A 19,388-nucleotide genomic window follows, 5' to 3' on the forward strand; every position below is an offset into this window, starting at 1 on the left:
ATCTCAGGGGACGCTCCTTTATTTTCAGAGAGCCTATAGCTGATCCCATTTTCAGGAGGGAGAGATTTCTCAAGGCCATGAGCTTTTTATCCAGGCAAACCGTATCGGGCAGGACCTTGGTGAGCCTCAGTTTTGTGTTTCTACTACACCCTTCACTTCAGCTTCTACAGAAAGATGACCGGCCAGAATGCCAGAGCCCCAACAGGGAACAGAGTATGAATTTTGGGCTTCGACGTGGCAAGGTAACCCTTACATTTCCAGCTTCTTAAAAGAGCGGCCAAGCGGCAGCTGCCTGCTCCAGTGTCGGAGATCCAGTGACCAAAAGAGGTTAAGTAGGTGAAAAGAAACAGAATAAAGGAACTTGCCATCCTCTACTATAGATCTTGATTGTTTAAATAACGCCAACTTTCAATGAAGGTACTGAAAGAGCAATCGATTTTTACTAAATTCCCTCCTTCCATCGGTTTTTTTTAGCCAACTTCTAAACTGTCTCAGTTGCCTTTCGGGAAAGAGATCCACTGATACTCCCAAACGAGGCTGCCATTGCATTCTTTTGTCTGATTAACTGAAAGGAGGTATTTGGATTAGAAACAGCTCATTATTGACAGAAGCTCAGACTCCCTGTAAACACAAAGACAAGATGTAAGATATCCTTTTCATGTCAAAGATGTCTCGTTATTTTTCAGGTGGGCAAATTGTCGCTTCTCTTGTGTTTAGCGCTCGTTGTTTCTAAGTCAATTGTCAAAGCTCTGGTTGGCTAACGTTGCAGGCACCGTGGATCATGGACCCTTACAGCCCACGTTTACGGGGTTGGTCTGTGACCTCTCCCACAGCTGACGCGGCTGAAACACAGGACAGAGGTTCGGTCACAGTCACGGGGCCGGCAGGTACCGGACCAGGGCTGCTGGAACCAGCTCTCTGGGCTCAGTCGGGACGTTCGGTGCATCTTGCTGTAGTTCTAAGCTGAGCCTGGGAAGTCTAGATCAGGGAGTCCGGAGAGCGGGTCTGGGAGCCCGGGTGTGTGCCTCTTCCTCCCCTGGGGGGACGACCGCTCTGTGCGTGCGTGCGCCATCACGCCTTTCTCGCTGCCACAGGCGTTGTTTATAATTCCACGTTGACGTTAACGGGAATGCAAGGAGGAGGAAGCCCAAACCTGGGGGCATGTGATAAATCGGGGAAGTAAAACCCATTTAAACCCCTTTCTGAGGGGAAACAACTTCCAGATTGCACGCAGCCCTCCCCCGCCAGGTGCGGGCACTCACACGGGGCTCCGGAGGTCAGGGACGAAGCACCTCTGCCTCGAGGACCTAGGAGGAGGGGGTTCGTTGGCCTCGAGTGGGTTGTGTAGGCTTTGTCTTCCTCTGTATACGTCATTCTGATGTGCCTTTAGGAGAAAATAAACTGATTCCTGAGTGCTTTGGTTCAGAGCTTGCCAACTGGAAGGCTCCCACAAACCACCTGGAATCTCATTAAAATGCAGATTCTGACTGCCTTGGGCTGCCAGTCTGCATTTCTAATGGGCTGCGGGGCAGTCTGAATACACACCTCACTTTGAGTGGCAGAGGTTTAATTGAGACTCCTGGTGATTCACGTCTCCTGCCGTTCCTGCGCACGTGTGTTTTCATTTAAGGTGATGCCGGAGAAGGAACTGAAATAATTCCTTCTGAGACCTTGTCTTTTTTTTGGAGGGGGGAGGTGCTGACTCACTGTGTGCTTTTAAATGATCTGCATGACAGAATGCCCCCCGGCTCCATTTCCTTTCGCCCTATTTCTTTTTAGTCTTGTGAAAGCTACTAATGGAACCCTGCTTTCATTTCTGAGGACAATTCTTTAGTATTTTGAATGCAGAGGGGGAGAGTCTATTACTGCTCAATATTAAGAGTAGTCTAAGAAAAAACAGCCAAGGAATTTAATAGTTATCTTAGACGTGTCTTTGGAGACCTTTCCTGATTTAAAATAGGTCATTGTCTAAAGCATGCGCATCAGGGAGGAAAAATGTAGGCAGCTTTTGGGAGGAAAGAGCTCTTTGCAGGTGGCTCAGGTCAGTATCAAGATACTGTGATCATCTTCCAGTACCAGCCACTAGCTCTGTCGTAGCTCTTCTCATTCATGTCAACAAAGTGTGAAATAATATATAATTGGCTCTAGCAGGCTTGGGGATGATTTATTCTAAATCAAAAAAAGGGATAGTGGAAATAAAAAGGAAGGTATATTTAGTATCAGGGGTTTACCTACAGATACGCAAATTACTGATTATTTCAGACTTCTGCATTATACTGAAGGGATGATAGAAGACAGGAAAACAGTTCAGAGTAAAGAACTGGAGTCTTTTTATATTTAGATTCAAATGTTTCATTGAGAGAAAGGAAAAGTGGGAAAAGCACTGAATCAGAGGTGAGTATACCCAAATTTTAGACCCGATGATGTTATTTTCTGTATACTTTTGAGCAAAGTGCTATAAATACAGGGACCCGCTGGTTAGCAGTGCTGACAGCACATCAAGACTCTCTCCGGCTGGGGAGCTGGCGTCGGGGTGGCCTAAAGGCTCCGCAGGGGGTGCGAGCGCCCGGTCACTGCTGCAGCCACTCATTCGATGTTTACTGCGGGAATGAATACCTTGTCTCCCCCAGTTGCGCTGTTTTTAATCTTTAAAATGCGGTTAATAATGTCCACTCAGACCATGTAGAGCTACTGTCAGGATAAAACAAAACCATGCACTGAAAGCATTTCAGCAATCAAAGTCAGTTACAAATTCATCATTTCTGCCTTTATCCTTTCCCATTTCTTCAAAGTTAAAATTCCCAAGTAGATTCTTGAAAACCACTTTTAGCCTTTTCTCCTGGTGAAACTTCACAATTAATCTCATTCTCTATGTTTAAGATAACTACACCCCACATTCATATGGATTTTTATGTGCATTTACGTTTTAACATGAAATTGATTTTACTTAAAAAAATTTTTTTAAAGCCTTTCAGGGTTGTTCTCAGGCAGAAGCTCAACAGCAGAATCAAGGATCCACCGGACCTTCAGACATTTCTGAATAGTCTGTGCAGAGCACAGGGAACGGAGCAAAGATCTCAAACGAGTAAAACAACTGGCGTTGGGTCAAAAACGTCATCTAGCATAATGTTTCTGCAACTTCAGAAACGAGAGGCAGGACACAGGCCTCGAATCGCCAGCAAAGGCAGAATCAGCACGTCTAGGTGGTGCCGGGCAGGGATTCCCTGGGGAGGATTCACACGCAGGGGTTTCCGTGGTAGTCTTCCGCATGACAAGTCAGAAAAGGAAGTGGCACCAGATTAATGTGGAATATTGTGCTCCCCTGAATGGCCCAAGTGATATAGAGGGATGTTCAAAAGTGCAGCGTGGTAGGAACAGTTAGCACGGGCCCCGGCTTGACAGAGGCAGTGACAGACACAGCCATCGGCGGACAACTGTGACCTCAAACTGACTTCATTTTCGTGGGCTTCTCGTAGCACCGCCCGGCATAAGAGCGAGGCAGAAATGAACGCCGTGACTCGCCGCAGTCGGTGGTTCTGCCGTCAACACAGAAATTGCTACAGCAACGTACACGCCTGTGTCCCCTGCCCTTCCCAGCCCCACGTGATGGAAGTGACGGCTGAGGGTCCTGGCAGGCGTGGAAAGGGAGACACGTGTCTCTGAGGATGGTGCCAGGCAGGGGGGGGGGTCAGAGGGTGGGCGGCTTAGGGGGGGGGCTGGACAGAACCCCAACCTGCTTGGGCTTCAAAATCTATTGTATGGGACAAAGAGAAAGACAGACAGACAGAGAGGGGGAGAAACTGGGATTAAAGAGAAGCCCAGATGAAGGCGGAATCAAGGATCCGGGAAGTTACCCCAAAGCTGGGCGTTTGTGCTCCTTTGGGTTTTCCCACAGTGGCGTTGAACAGTCCCGGTCAGGAAAGAGTAGAAGCCTGAGTGAAGGCAGCCCCAGACACGGTCAGGCACGCGGGGCGCGGGCGGGGCGCGTCCGGTGCTCAAAGGGGATCAAACCACACGGCCCTTCACTTTAGCCTCTTAGGCGATGCTTCGCCCCATCATTTCCTCACCTGCTCCACTGCTGCGGGAACACACGCCTGCCAAACCTGTTCTTACAGTGATGTCTGAAGGCTTTGGCATTTAAGGTGGCCTCTAAAGACTGTTCAGGTCCCTTAGATGAGAGTTAAAGATATGCACGCCAAGACACTGCATCTGGCCTGTGTGGTCCGGGAGGTGGGGCCAGAAGTGGCCAGAGACTTAGGCTTAGAGCTTAGATTTGTTAACTTTGGTTCATGTTCCTCTGAAAGAGGATGTTACACACATGCCAATAATGACAGTAAGGAAATATTCAAATGACACAGTTAAAGAGTAGCAAAAATAAATTTAAATAAGTCAGGATAGAAGCGAGTGGTAAAAGAAAACAGAAAAATGATAGAACTAATAAATAAATCCAGAGCTGGTCCTTTGAAAAAATAAGTTGTCAGATAATCTAAGAAGAATGGGGGGCAAGTCTACACCTACAATATAAAAATATATGAATAAACATTTTCTAAGGAGAGAATGGGAATCATTATAAAAACTTATTTTGCTCAACTCCATGGAAATGAATTTGAAAACTTAGATTACATGCATTAATTTCTAGAAAAATGTAAACAACAGAAATTATAGTAGAAGAGAAAGAGAATCTAATTAGACAGATTCTCATAAAAGAAATTGAGAGAGTTGCTGAAGAGCTCCGCTCACACACACAAGAAAACAGTACGCTCCAGTGGTTTTGCAGGTCAAGTTTACCCAACTTACAAGGTACAGGTGGGTAAGGCTCCAAGGCTGTTTATATCCTTGCTGCACACAGTGTGGCCCGTGATCCAGCAGTATCAGCATCACCTGGGAGCTTGTTAGAGACGCAGAGTCTCAAATCCCACCTCTGACCTCCTGAATCTGCATTCATTCATCTCGCCAGGTGATTCTGAGAACATTCAAGTTTGGACGGCACTTATTTGAGCTATTCTACTAGTTAGAGAGTGATGGAGAAGTCCCCCACGGTGTGACTGGGTATGCCGAGACTGAAATCAAGGTGTCAGCAGGGCTGAGTGCCTGTGGGGAAGTCCTGGGGGAAAATGTGCTTCCAAGGTCATTCCTGATGCTGGCAGAATTGAGCCTTTGAGGTTGTAGGACTGAGGTCCCAGGTTCCTTCCTGGTCTGTCTGGACTGCTGTCCTAGGGGCCTCCCAACATTCCTTGCTGGGTGGCCCCTTCTACTTTCTTTTTTTGGAGCTGGCCTAAGTATAAAATCCAAATCTGCACTCCCCTCAAAAGTAAAAGGATGCTACAAACCCATCATACCCAAGAATGACTGATGTGAAAAACAAAACTAAAAAAAGTTTTAGTAAAATGACTTTAGTTATACCTCAAGAGAATGCCTCACCATGACTAAATGTGGTTAATGCTAGGAATGAAAGCATGGCTCAGTACTGGGAAATCTTTTACTATGATTCACCGCATTAATCTATCACAGAAGAAAAAGCACATGGTTGTCTCCAGTAGATGTGGAAGGGGCATTAGATACTATTTAACCTCTAACCCTGATAAAACCCTTATGAAAACAGGAATCCTCTAGGTAACATATACATATAAAAATCCTAAAAAAAGAGAGAGAGAATAAAAGGGTAATTAGCTTTATGAGAAATCAAATGCTATTACAAAAGCTCAATCATGACCACAGCTTGCTACCGTCTCAGGAAGAGTCAGATCAGTGCAATGGATCAGGGAGCCTAGAAGTAAACATAAATATACAGGGCAATTTTGAACGGGATAAAGGTAGGGTAAAGGATGGGTCCTCAACCAATCAACCAATAGTGCTAGAACTACTGGCTGGCTAGGGGGGAAAAGTAAAGTTGGGTTTCTACGTTACTCTTACTACCCAAGTAAATTTCTAGGGCAGTAAATATGTGTATCTTACAAATAAAACATAAAATGACTAGAAAAAATGTACAATCATTAAAAATTTTTTTTCTGAATGGAGAAGGCATGACACAAAACCCCAAAGCCATGAAAAACTTTATATTTCATCATGTAACATTTAGAAATTTTTACATGGGGAAAAAAAACCCCATAAATTTGAAAAAAAAAAAAAAAAGCTCAAACTGAGAAAATGTTCAAACATATAGTAAAATGCCAATTTACTTAATATATAAAAATTCTATGAGTCAATTAGTAAATGACCAACAGATCGATGGGAAACAATGTAAATATACAAATAATTCTTTGGTCAAAAAATATAAACAGGCAGATTGGGCGGGAAAAATAAATACAAGTGACTTATGAACATATACAAAGATACTTAATCTCACTCATGATTAAGTATCTTTACTTAATTTGGATTAATGAAATCCAATTAAGACAACAAAATTTCATTTTTCAAATAAAGTATAGCAAGATTTAAAAGAATATTACATGTGCTGTGTTGATGAGGGTGTGGGGAAAAAGAGATTTATATCTTATTGAATTGGAGGTACTGTGTCACTGGAGGGAGATTTGTAATTCAATCAAAATTAAAAATACATCCCTGACTCCACAAGATCATGTGTATAAAGCTATTCATTATGGAAACAAAAGATGGAAACTTAAATGACCATTAGATCAAAAACCGGTAACTATTATTATATTCGACTTAAGCTATATATAAATGTGCTTGGTGCTTTTGCAGAAAAGCAGAATTTGGATCATCTGCAGGAAAAGTGCATCTCAGAAAAGAGAAGATGATAAAGTTTTCTGGACCTGAATAAATGTCTGTGTCGGTCACAGAAGAGAACAAAAGACACAAAAGATAATAAAAAGATTAGGTATCAGAGATTAAACAAATTAATCATGCAACCTTAGCATAAGGATGAAAAACGGGATCTGCTCAGAAATAATTAAGATGTAATTGTAAGAGCTGGAAAGATTATTTTAAGTGCTTGCAGGTGGTAAAGAAAACCCACTACCAGCTTGTAATTATGATGGAAATGGAATAGATATATGCACTTTTTAAATGTTCATCTTATCCATAATTCTTTCACACGTGAAGATATAAAAATATTTTATCCTCAGATGGCAGAAAAAAATGTGGAACATAGATAAGAAATCAAGTCACTAAAAATCATAGCAATAGAGAAACGGGTGCCTTTAGAAATCAAACCCACGATTTCCAGTGGTAAAGTGTCTGATGTGGCACGCAGAGCCCTTAATTCTTAGCTCACAGTACCTGGGCAGACTGTATATTCTGGAATCTAACTGGGGCATGTGGTGGTTACACTGAGTGATCCCAGGAACCGTATTCCATTTAGTTCCCAATTTATTTGGGATGAGAGCCGCATTCCTGAGAGCTGATTTTTCCAACTGCTCTGTGACCCTGAGTGAATCCACGGGACAAGTTTGGGTTTGGATTCCCGAATTCCTGACAATTCTCAGAGGACTGTTTTCCACTCCGTGTTTCTGGATTTTCCATGTCCTTCCCACTTTTCCTCTCAGAGGGGCTCTGAGAGTTCCTGGTCCAGAGCCTCTCAGTATCAGATGCAGGTTAGCTTTAGGCGGGGAGCCAAAATCTCTAGGTTCCAGTAACTCGTTATAATCTTTATAACAGGGAGATTCCTTGGGAAATGAAATCTTACATCTTTTAAGTGCCTTGTCTATCTTAATGCTATTAAAAAAGAACCTAGGATGTGGCCTTTGGTCTGATGTAGTCTGTATTCAATATCATGAATGTGATTAAAAAACAAACCAACCCTAAGACTTAATATGAATGCCCCGTAAAACAGCTTGGTATACAGTTCGGAGTTGTTCCTTAGTGCAGAAATTTATGGCATCAGATCCTTATTTTTTTTCTGGTGTTTGTTTTGTTTCTACATTTTACGGAAAGTGCGTTGCCATTTGTAGCCTCTCTCTGCTGGCAAATCCTTGCCATTCCAAGGAAACAAGCTTCCCTGAATCTGACAAAGAGAAAAAACAGAGCCCATAATTCTGAGAGGTGAATCACAGCAATTGTCTGGTGCTCTGTGACCTTTAAATAAACCAGAATTCAGGGTTTCTACCTTCAGCCTTTTCTATCTTGTAACCACTGTTCTTTTAGAACCACTGTTCTAAAAGGACCATGATGATGTGGTTAAACAGGCCGTACCTATTATCCAAAGGCGGAAAAAATTAGGCAGAAAAAGAACTGACTAGATGTTTCTAACAGAGCAGAAGTGGTTTAAGTGAAATCAACATAATTTTATCATTTCCTCCTATAAAAAATGCACTCTCACAGCTCCATGCCAGGACCCTGTGTTCGTGATCATACTGTCCACTGGTTTGCCAAACTCCAATCACATAGAAACTACTGTCATACCTTTTTGCCATATCCATGGAAAACGTAATTATTATTTATTTACTTATTCTCACTAAACTGACCTGATTTCTTATTTAAACAAATGCAGTGATAAAACTTTATAACCCTACTGAGTAATTCTATGGCCTGTCAAGGCTTTAAACAGAAGCCTGCTCTCTATTAATGGTGAACAGCATGGGTGAGAGAGCCTTAAGTGCATGCCAGGACCAAATGGAGACTTTCTCCTTAACAAAATTAGAAAGACTGAAAAAGAAATGAAGAGGAAATAACTTTATATCATGTCACAGTGATGATGTCTATTTTCTTCCCATAATGATCTGATGACCCCCTATCAAGGCCACCATGTTTCAGGGCTCCAGGAGCCATAGACTGCAATGCAAATGGAATCCTCTGGAGTTGTGCAGTACACAGCCTGACCAACTGTAAATGTCCCCCACTTTGGAAAACAGTGATGGAGCCCGAAGGGCATTAGAGAGGCAATGAGCAGCTCAGTCAGTGGTGTTCCAGAAGAGAAAAGGAATCTTATCACAGGAAGCCAGCATACCTTGGAATCCATTTTCTGTCTTTATCATTTGATATCATCTAAGATATAAGAAAGAAATATAAGGGAGCAGAAAGAACACAAGACCTCAGGGCAGATGTCTGGAATTCTAACTTCCAGGTCTCTGCAAAGCAAATACTCCAGTGTGAGTATGAAGTAAGCAGCCCTTGGCTGATCGCTAAGTTCCCGTTAATACTAAAGCCATAGACTTCCTATCTACACCGCAAGGGGCCTGCTTGATTTTAAAATAAATGCACATACTTCATTTTAAAGCAGCATTTCCTTCCTGATATCCTTTCAAATTAAGCTTGCAGCTGATTTAAAAAACTGATTAATAATTTGACATCTTCCTCAAACTGAAGCTCCTTCCTGGGGTATAACAACTTCAATAAAGATGCATTTTCATGGAGGCCCCGAGCCTGGCCCCACACTGTGGATCTCGTTTGTTTGTCTGTTTCAAGTCTGTTTTTCCAGGCCGACTAGCTCTATTCAAGTTCAGAGAAAACTCCTCTATCTCCCTGAGCCTCCTTATGAAATGGTCAGAGGAGCCCAACCTTTGGCAAGCTTACTGCTATAGCCTTTTCAATTTGGGATTTCACCACCGAAAGGCTTCACGGTTTTTCATAAACTGGCTTTTGGGTATTTTCTTTTCTTTTTAGTAACCTTACTTCAAAGGGTTTACCAAAGGAGCCATTATTAAGCTTCTCTCTTATTTAGTGAGTGATTCTCCATCTTGGCTACACATTAGAATCACCTGGGGAGGTTGTACATCTCTGGACATCTCAGCCGGAGTGTCTGACTTAATTGGTCGGGGTGCAGCCTGGATATTGGGGCTTTTAAAAGCTCCCTAGGTAATTTGAAAGTGCATCTGAGATTGAGAGAGTGCTTTCAGACTTGTCGGGCACATGATAAATCACAGGGGAAGCTTGCTGAGATGCAGATGATGATTCAGTGGGTCTGGGGCCTGTGATTTGCATTTCCAACAAGCTTCCAGGTGATACTCACAGTGCTGGTGGAGGCTCACACTTCCCAAGGCACGAGATGAAACAGATCTCCTTCCAAATGTCCTCTATTCAAACCAGGACTAATGAGCTCTCACCTTTATTTTCTTCCCTCAGGTACCTATACAGACTCCAGTAACAAGATTTATAGCTAGAAAAGGCATTTTTGTGTATGCTCTGTTGTTTTGTTACTGAATATCTGACAGTGAGGATCCTCAGTCATACATGAAAGATTATCTAAAAAAGCAAAACCCCCAAATCAAAATTCAGAATGATGAACGTAGGCTCACAGAAACTAGGGTGCAGTTGCTGATGTGGGGACCCACTAAGAACCCCAGAGCTGGGATGAAGATTATTTTAAACTGATGACATTTGGGATTCAACAGATGCAGAGAGAAATCTTTTTGGAACTTCCTTATCTGACTAAACATAGAAACTTCTGAGAAATGAGACCATAAATCCCCTTTTTTCTAGGAGGCTTTTAGGTCCCAGGAAGGAGGCCAAGTGCAAACCTGCCCTAAATCACCCTTTCCAGGGGAGTTTTAAGGCCTTGAAAAAGACAAAGACCATTCACACAGGCATGAACAAACATAATCACAAACTTTCTTATCTCCTGTTTTTTCTTTTAGAAACCCATTTGTTCTTCCCAGAGGCCTTTTATCCTCTCTTCTTTTTCTCTACTAAGAAAGGTATATAAGCCTCTAACTTTTACCACTACTGAGCTACTTCTTTTGTAAGCTTCCATATGCATACAAATAAACTTCTCCTGTTATCTGTCTTTTATGAGTTTAATTCGCAGGCCCCCATTGCCTGCACTTAAGGCCTAGAGGAAAAGTTTTTCCTCCTAGACAGTAAGCGGCTGGAGGCTGATATTAAGTAACCTTCCCTTATGTCTATTTCTTCCTTTGTCCCCTGTTCATCCCCCAACCCCCATTCTCCTAAAAGAAAAAAAAAACATGTTATCTAACTGAACAGCTACATGTAAAAGAATGAAATTAGAACACTCCCAAACACCATACACTAAAATAAACTCAAAATGGATTAAAGACCTAAATGTAAGGCCAGACACTATGAAACTCTTAGAGGAAAACATAGGCAGAACACTCTATGACATAAATCACAGCAAGATCCTTTTTGACCCACCTCCTAGAGAAATGGAAATAAAAACAAAAATAATCAAATGGGAACCAATGAAACTTTAAAGCTTTTGCACAGCAAAGGAAACCATAAACAAGACCAAAAGACAACCCTCAGAATGGGAGAAAATATTTGCAAATGAAGCAATTGACAAAGGATTAATCTCCAAAATTTACAAGCAGCTCATGCAGCTCAATATCAAAAAAAAAACCAACCCAACCCCAAAATGGGCAGAAGACCTAAACAGACATTTCTCCAAAGAAGATGTACAGATTACTAACAAACACATGAAAGAATGCTCAACATCATTAATCATTAGAGAAATACAAATCAAAACTACAATGAGGGCTTCCCTGGTGGCGCAGTGGTTGAGAGTCCGCCTGCCGATGCAGGGGACACGGGTTCGTGCCCCGGTCCGGGAAGATCCCACATGCCGCGGAGCGGCTGGGCCCGTGAGCCATGGCCGCTGAGCCTGCGCGTCCGGAGCCTGTGCTCTGCAACAGGAGAGGCCACAACATTGAGAGGCCCACGTACCGCAAAAAAAAAAAAAAAAAAAAAAAAAAAAAAAAAAAATTAAAAAAAAAAACTACAATGAGATATCATCTCACAGCAGTCAGAATGGCCATCATCAAAAAAGTGACAAACAATAAATGCTGGAGAGGGTGTGGAGAAAAGGGAACCCTCTTGTACTGTTGGTGGGAATGTAAATTGATACAGTCACTATGGAGAACAGTATGGAGGTTCCTTAAAAAAACTAAAAGTAGAACTACCATACGATCCAGCAATCCCACTACTGGGCATATACCCTGAGAAAACCAAAATTCAAAAAGAGTCATGTACCACAATGCTCACTGCAGCTCTATTTACGATAGCCAGGACATGGAAGCAACCTAAGTGTCCATCGACAGATGAATGGATAAAGAAGATGTGGCACATATATACAATGCAATATTACTCAGTCGTAAAAATAAACGAAATTGAGTTATTTGTAGTGAGGTGGATGGACCTAGAGACTGTCATACAGAGTGAAGTAAGTCAGAAATAAAAACAAATACCATATGCTAACACATATATATGGAATCTACAAAAAAAAAAAAAAAGGTCATGAAGAACCTAGGGGCAGGACAGGAATAAAGACGCAGACCTACTAGAGAATGGACTTGAGGACACGCGGAGGGAGAAGGGTAAGCTGGGACAAAGTGAGAAAGTGGCATGGACATATATACACTACCAGATGTAAAACAGATAGCTAGTGGGAAGCAGCCGCTTAGCACAGGGAGATCAGCTCAGTGCTTTGTGACCACCTAGAGGGGTGGGATAGGGAGGGTGGGAGGCAGGGAGACGCAAGAGGGAAGAGATATGGGGACATATGTATATGTATAACTGACTCACTTTGTTATAAAGCAGAAACTAACACACCATTGAAAAGCAATTATATCCCAATAAAGATGTTAAAAGAAAAATCATGTTATCTAAACAAGCCTTCTGTGTCATAGCTCATAAGCTCTTTTCTGTTCTTTTAATAAAGTTTGTGAGACAGATACACATTTCTTTATAAGCATTTACCCATTATGGAAATTAACTTGGAATTCCAATCATGGAATAAATTATGATGATGAGATTGATACAGCAACTGGTCAACACCAGGTAGGAACTTTCTGTCCAAGTACAAGTGGAAATTTTCTGTAAATGGACCTGTGTTATATAGTACAGGCCTACCGTAATACCTGGATTGTAGACTTTTGATTTGAACATTGAATAATAACAGAAAGTTCCCTATATACATTATTACATCAGTCAAAAGAATGAAATTGTCATGTATAAAGCATGATTTTTAAAAAATAAATGAACTCAAACTTTGGCCCATACACCTGTATCTCACAGACCATCAAGCAAATAACTTGCTAATTAAGGCGGAATGAATATGAACTCCTATTGGCCCAAAGTAGCATCTAGAGGCTTTTGAAACTGATTTCTTGGCAGCCGACTTGGACCACACACGCTGATGGCCTCAAGCAGTGAGAACCTCTAACAGCAAGGAACCTGTGTATTTCAAAGATTAGGCTTTGTCTCCATCCACCCTGGCACCTGGAGGAATCTATCTGAGAAATCTCTGTTCCTCTGCAGCCCTGGAGGTGCTTTTTCTCGCCTCCTAACTTCACTCCTACTTTTCTTCTTCCAGCACTAGGACTGCTTTCCTTTGTTCAAGCCACCTCATGAGGAAAAGCGAACCCGCTGTGTCATCCTCACAACTTCATAAAAGGCAGCTCTTTAGAAATACCCTGGGCACACATCATCGCCCTCATCATGTTACAGGACCCATGGGTGAGGAATGAAGAGGGTGGTTTAGTCTGTAAATTGGCTATTCTGACAACAGGGCAATTTCGGCTTCTTTTCGAAGCTACGCAAAGTTTCGTGGGCAAATCCTGGCAAGAATTCACGATGACGAGAGTGTCACGGAAGCTGATAAATACTGTTTTCGGGGCTGGAATATATGTAAAGGAATCAAACACACGACGTTTCCATAGGGTCGGGGAGGATTTGGGAGCCTTTACTAACTGGACATTCAAACATCATAGCAAATTGTGTCGAACATAATAATAACCACTTTGTTAGTATTATTGCAGCTAAGCTTTTGTACAGCTTGCTCTACGTCTGTGACTGTGCTGAGTGTTTTAAATCCATCGTCTTGCATGGAATTCTCTGACTTAGGTCTTACTATCTCCATTTCAGTGGTGGGGAAACTGAGGAATGAGATTAAGGCACTTGCTGGGGAGAGGCAGTGATGGTCTCGAACCCAGGGCTCCCCCCTCGTCCCCGTCCTGTCTTTGGCATCAGCAAAGTCAGACGTTGCTTTTGAGATCCATCAGAGGGTAGGTTTGGTGGTGTTTTAGAGATCACGCCCCACTTCATACCTTGTGGGTGAAAAAGCAAAGGCTTGGAGAGGTTACCCGAGTAGCCTGACGTCAGTCTGGATAGAGTGAGGAGGCGGACTTACACGCTCCCCACCACTCGGGGTTCTGTGGGCACTGAATCTGCATCCAGTGAACCTCGCAGCCAACAGCTGCATCCTTTCAGCACTGAGATTTCACATGACAAGTCATATCACCTGCAGAAGTGGAGCTAAACCCACTGAGCTTTCTAAACCTAAATGCACCACTGAAACCTGGAAGGTTATGGGATTATATGTACAAACACAGTGTCGGGAGATGAATCTCTGTATGGTTTTAGGTCATCGTTTGGTATCAGAACTTGGGCAGTGGGGCTGCTAGGCAGCTGAGTCACAAAGGCAAAAGCGAGGACGTGATCTGATCAAATCATCAGACAGTCACGTTGCAGACATTGGTTAAGGTATCTCATCATTTCACGTAAGTGCAGAAGAGTCAATAATCCCTACACTCCTTCCCTTCGACTTATTTACTTCTGGCCCTGAGCACGAATACGGTTGTACCTTTTGAGCCCTTGATGTGCTAAGAACTCTGTGCTCGCACACTCCTCCGTCCCCTCAGTCCTCCAACTACATCACCAGCGACAGCCTGCTATTAACTCCATTTTACAGGTGAGGAAACTGAGGCGTAAAGAAATAAAGCATCCCAGCCAAGACGCTGCTTTACACTTTACCTGAATCCAGGTGGTCTAAGTGCCAGGGGTCGGTGGCAGACGACATGGGTGCGAGGGTGAGCGGGGAGGCCCCGCAGTTGGACTCCACCAGCTCGCCCTGGGTGTGCACGCGAGCTGAGGCGTTTGTTTGCCTCAAGGCTGCCTTGAGAGGGGTGATCTGGTTGAACTGGACTCTGGAGAGGCACCCAGTGAATCCTGGGGTGTTGTACTTGTGAATCTCTTGGTCAATCTTCCCTGTTTCTAGAAGAAAAAGAGAAAGTAAAGATTGTATCCCACTCACTGTATCACCGCTGTAATATACAACTCCCCTTTGAATGCTGGCCTTCAAATCTTCCTCTTAGGTTTCAGTTTAAGATAGTGTGCTCTTTTAGATGAAAAATTAATGACCTGATAAGGCTTTAGGGCTGGAGGCTTCACTTTAAAAGAGCCTTCTGTGTTGCTAGAGAACATGGTGAGGAGAGTAAGACTATACTTGGGAAAATGAAACACATTCCTAATCGCCTTCCAGATACGTGAGATATTGCCGACACAACACTCGCTTGGTTCTGATTGACTTTTCTCCCCTTTTCTGATGCTTCAATGACCCTCATATATATTGAACAGCCCTCCCAGCCCTCCTGGTAGATTCTGGTTTCATTTTGTGCCTCTTATTTTCTTCATTAGAATTCTTTCTTTAAAAAGAAAAGAGAAGAAAAGAAAAAGCATTCCCATAGCCTATAATGGGGCATTTCCTTTCTTTAGAATCCAATCCCCTGGGAATTCTGGGGTTTCCAGAATCTCAGCTAGCATCAGATGGGCATTTTGGAAGTCAGGAAACTTTCCCAACTCAACCACAAACATACATACGCATTTAAGAATCACCACCCGCCCCAAACCTGTAGTCAGCATCTTCTTCCTAACTAACATTCCAATCGGGTGAGTCTGGGTGGAGGGATCTCCAAAGCACTGTTTCGATTACTGTAAGCACACATTGTCATACCAGTTATATCAGCAAAAGTGTCTTCTAGACCGTAGCCCTGGGTTTGAGAGTCTAGCTAGGACAAATGACTGTTGAAGGAGTCCTGGGCCCTCCCGATGCACGGTTCTCAGCAGTGCGGCTCCTGGACCAGCAGCAGTGCCACCTGGGAAAGCGTGAGAAACGCATGGGGCGGGGCCCGGCAATCTGTGTGTCGCAAACCCTCCAGGTGGTCCTGACACCGCTAAGGTTTGAGAACTACGAGTACAGGCAATGATGGTGCCGGGCTACAGACTCAGCGGATCGGCAAACGGCACTCCAGAGGAGAGCACCGCACTTGTCTTCTGGGTGGGAGATGACGTGAACATGATGAGACCTTGTAAACACCAGGACGGGGTTGTGAGACCTTTACCCTTCCACCTGGACTGTGAAAAACAAAGACTGTGGAAAACGGGGGGCTAGCTACTTCTTTGAAAAGTTGCATTTTAACTGGGGAATGAATACAGGTGAACTAGTCTTGTATACAGATTTACTCCCCATTAATTAAAGAAGAGATCAGTGGAGAAGGGAGCTTTTAGGCCTTGGGGGCAGAAGAAATGAATGTACTGATTATTCATCGCATTAAAAATAAATGTGTCGTGGCTGACCTGTGCTAGTCTCCTGTGAATTTTGATTAACAGAGAGCTGGGACAATGTGGGTAATGAAGGATGGTAATTCTGGGGACTCTCAGAGGGTCTTACTTAGACAAGCACGTAAAGAAATTTTAATTGATGATTCTCCATATTTTTCTCCTGCAGTAAAATTTCGGCCTGTGGCTTTGAGCTAAAGCACATCCCATTCAGGATGGGGAGGTAGGATGCACCTGCCACTGAGTACAAAAACCCTGCCGCCAGGATGTATCCCGCTCTGGTCCCACTGACACCTGCGTTGGCTTGTTCCCCTCTTCCTCCCTTGCCTTTTCCTCAATGACTGCAGGCTACTCAATGCTTCATTCTTCGTCTCCTTGTCTAATATCAGAACCCCTTGTACGTTCACCAACTTGCCTTCCATGCACACACTTCCAGTGTTTGGTTTCCATCCCCTCCTTCCAGTGACCTGCCTTCCCTCCAAACACCCTCAGGCCAAGAAGACTCGGGATGAGCCGGATCCCAGCATGTGGAGGAGGACCTCGGTTCCTTGCTGTCCTGAATTCCTATCTGGCTTCACTGGTGGTAGAGGCAGCAGAGCAAATAGCCACTTGGTGGCAGGAAACTGGGGACACCTCGGCCCCATTAGCTGCTTCTTGTCCATAAAAGGAGAGTCCTTGTTAGCCTGTCTAGTTTTGGAGGAGGGCTCCACAAGGAAGCTCCTGAGAGGGGCTGGTGGCTACTGCCATCTTGTGGGACTTCAGGTCAGGTCAGTTCGATTCAATTCACTTCATCGCAGGAACTGGGTGCGTGCAGCAATATTAGGAAGGTAGACAAATACAGGATTTACCCTGAGCAGCTCACAGCCTCGCTAGGAAACAAGCATACAAACAACCAAGTAACGTGACTGAACGCAAGCTGTCCAGTAATAAGAGTTAGCATTTGTTGAACCCTTAAAATGTGCTAGTTGTCTTAGACAAACTGGGTATTTTATTCCTAAAACAACCCTTGGAGGCAGGAGCATTATTACCTCTTGTAACATGTGATGAAATGAAGCTTAAGATCCGTCAGCTGTTGAGGCCAGGCAGACTGACCCCAGGCCTCCTAACCCCTACAGTGTTCCTAGCTAAGAAACAAAACTTATGTTTGGTAAACTTACTATTATTTTTTAAAAATGAATTAATCAGTTAATTCTGGCTGCACCAGGTCTTAGCTGCGGCATGCATGCAGGATCTAGTTCCCTGACCAGGGATCGAACCCGGGCCCCCTCCCTTGGGAACGTGGAGTCTTACCCACTGGACCTGCGGGGAAGTCCTCTGGTAAAATTATTAAAGTCTATGGTAAACCAGGGAAGTAGGTTTGCATGGGGTTCTGGAAAGCACTTCAGGAGAGGTAACACTAAAACTAGGTGTTTTTTTTTTTTTTTTTTTTTTTTTGGTAAGAACACTTAACATAAGATTTACCCTCTTAACAAACGTTTACATAACAAATACAGTGTATTGTTAACTACAGACACTCTGGGACTTACTCTTCGTGCATAAGGGAAAGTTTGTACCTTTCACCAATGCCCTCCAATGCCCCTCCCCCCACCCCTGGAAACCATGATTCTACTCTTGGCTTCTATGAGTTTGACGATTTTAGGCACCTGACATAAGTGGGATCATGTAGTATTTATTCTTCTGTGTCTGGTTTATTTCACTTAGCATAATGTCCTCCAAGTTCATCCATGTTGTAGCAAATGGCAGGATTTCCTTCTTTTTCAAGGCTGAATAATATTCCATTGTATGTGTATACTATATTTTCTTTATCCATTCACCTGTCGATGGACATTTAGGTTGTTTCCATGTCTTGGCTATTGTAAATGATGCTGCAATGAACATGGGAGTGCAGATACCTCTTTGAGATCTTGATTTCAATTCTTTGGTGTACATACCCAGAAGTGGTATTGCTGGATCACATGGTAGCTCTATTTTTAATTTTTTGAAAAATTTCCATACAATTTTCCACAGTGGCTACACCATTCCACATTCCCACCAATTTCGCCACACCCTCACCAATGCTTGTTGTCTTTCGTAGAACTAGGTTTCAAGGATGAAAGGAAAGAGAACTCCAGGCTGAGTTTGTCATGAGGTTTTTGTGGGAGTCAGATGGGGTCAGAGCTCAAGGCCAGATTGGGAAGGGCCTTGAACACCATGTTAAGATGTCTGTATTTCAGTAGGAAACTCAAAGATATTTAAGCTGCAGGGGATGATTGTGGGAACCGGATTGGAAAGATAATTCTAGAGGAGCACAGCAATTTGCTCTGAGCAGGCCATCTCATTGGCCCCTCAGGGCCCTGCAAGCTCCCTGGGTGAAGACAGGGAGGGATTCTTCTCTTTGCTGTAGGGCTGAGGCAGGGTTAAGCTGTGGATAAAGCGCCTTGTTCACCAGCATCCTCTTGTCTTTTGCGCAGCCGTTGTAGGATCTATAGAGAATCCGTTTTGAGTTTAGTTCCTCTGCTAGAGATTTGGGTAGGAAACTGCTGACTCTGGCTGCATTCCATACGGCCCCTGGCACAGTTTTCTAAACTTTAAATCGGGCCGGCTTTCCAATCACACCACAGAAAACGAACAGTTTCAAAGCTGTATTTATCTGAGGGTTCCCAGTTTAATGTGGGGCCCCCCCTTCTAAAGGAGCTGTCCTCCCATGAGTGTTTCCCCCTGAAGTGACCCTCAAAGAGGGATTACAGACACAAGGCAGATGGCCAGAGGGGAGCCCCAGGAAGGGGGTTCTGATGAGGAACGGTGGGAAGCAGGGGCCCTGAGGCTCCCGCCGTGGCGGGGGTCGCCATGAGCGTTGGTGGAAATGTCCGCCGAGTGGGCAGAGGCTGGGGGCTGAGCTGCAAGGACTGCCCTGGGGGCTGGGCTGCTGCACTTTTCCCTTCTCTTAGCAGCTTGTTCACTCAGCTCACGCTCTTCTTTTTTTTTTTTTTTTTTTTTTGCGGTACGCGGGCCTCTCACTGTTGTGGCCTCTCCCGTTGCGGAGCACAGGCTCCGGACGCGCAGACTCAGCGGCCATGGCTCACGGTCCCAGCCGCTCCGCGGCATGTGGGAACTTCCCGGACCGGGGCACGAACCCGTGTCCCCTGCATCGGCAGGCGGATTCT

The 19,388-nt window shown here is 43.9% G+C and overlaps 1 protein-coding gene across 2 annotated transcripts in view; it reads right to left on the reverse strand.

Annotated features, from left to right (window-relative positions):
• The window catches only part of CNTNAP2 (contactin associated protein 2), a 2,024,023-nt gene that overhangs the window by 20,873 nt on the left and 1,983,762 nt on the right, over positions 1 to 19,388 (reverse strand). For both annotated transcript variants that reach the window (XM_067041938.1, XM_067041937.1), the window contains one exon: positions 14,662 to 14,901. In XM_067041938.1, the coding sequence (XP_066898039.1) occupies positions 14,662 to 14,901 (240 nt within the window). The remainder of the gene's footprint in view (positions 1 to 14,661; positions 14,902 to 19,388) is intronic.

The sequence above is a fragment of the Kogia breviceps genome, chromosome 9 (assembly GCF_026419965.1).
Source record: "Kogia breviceps isolate mKogBre1 chromosome 9, mKogBre1 haplotype 1, whole genome shotgun sequence".
Lineage (NCBI taxonomy): Eukaryota > Metazoa > Chordata > Mammalia > Artiodactyla > Physeteridae > Kogia > Kogia breviceps.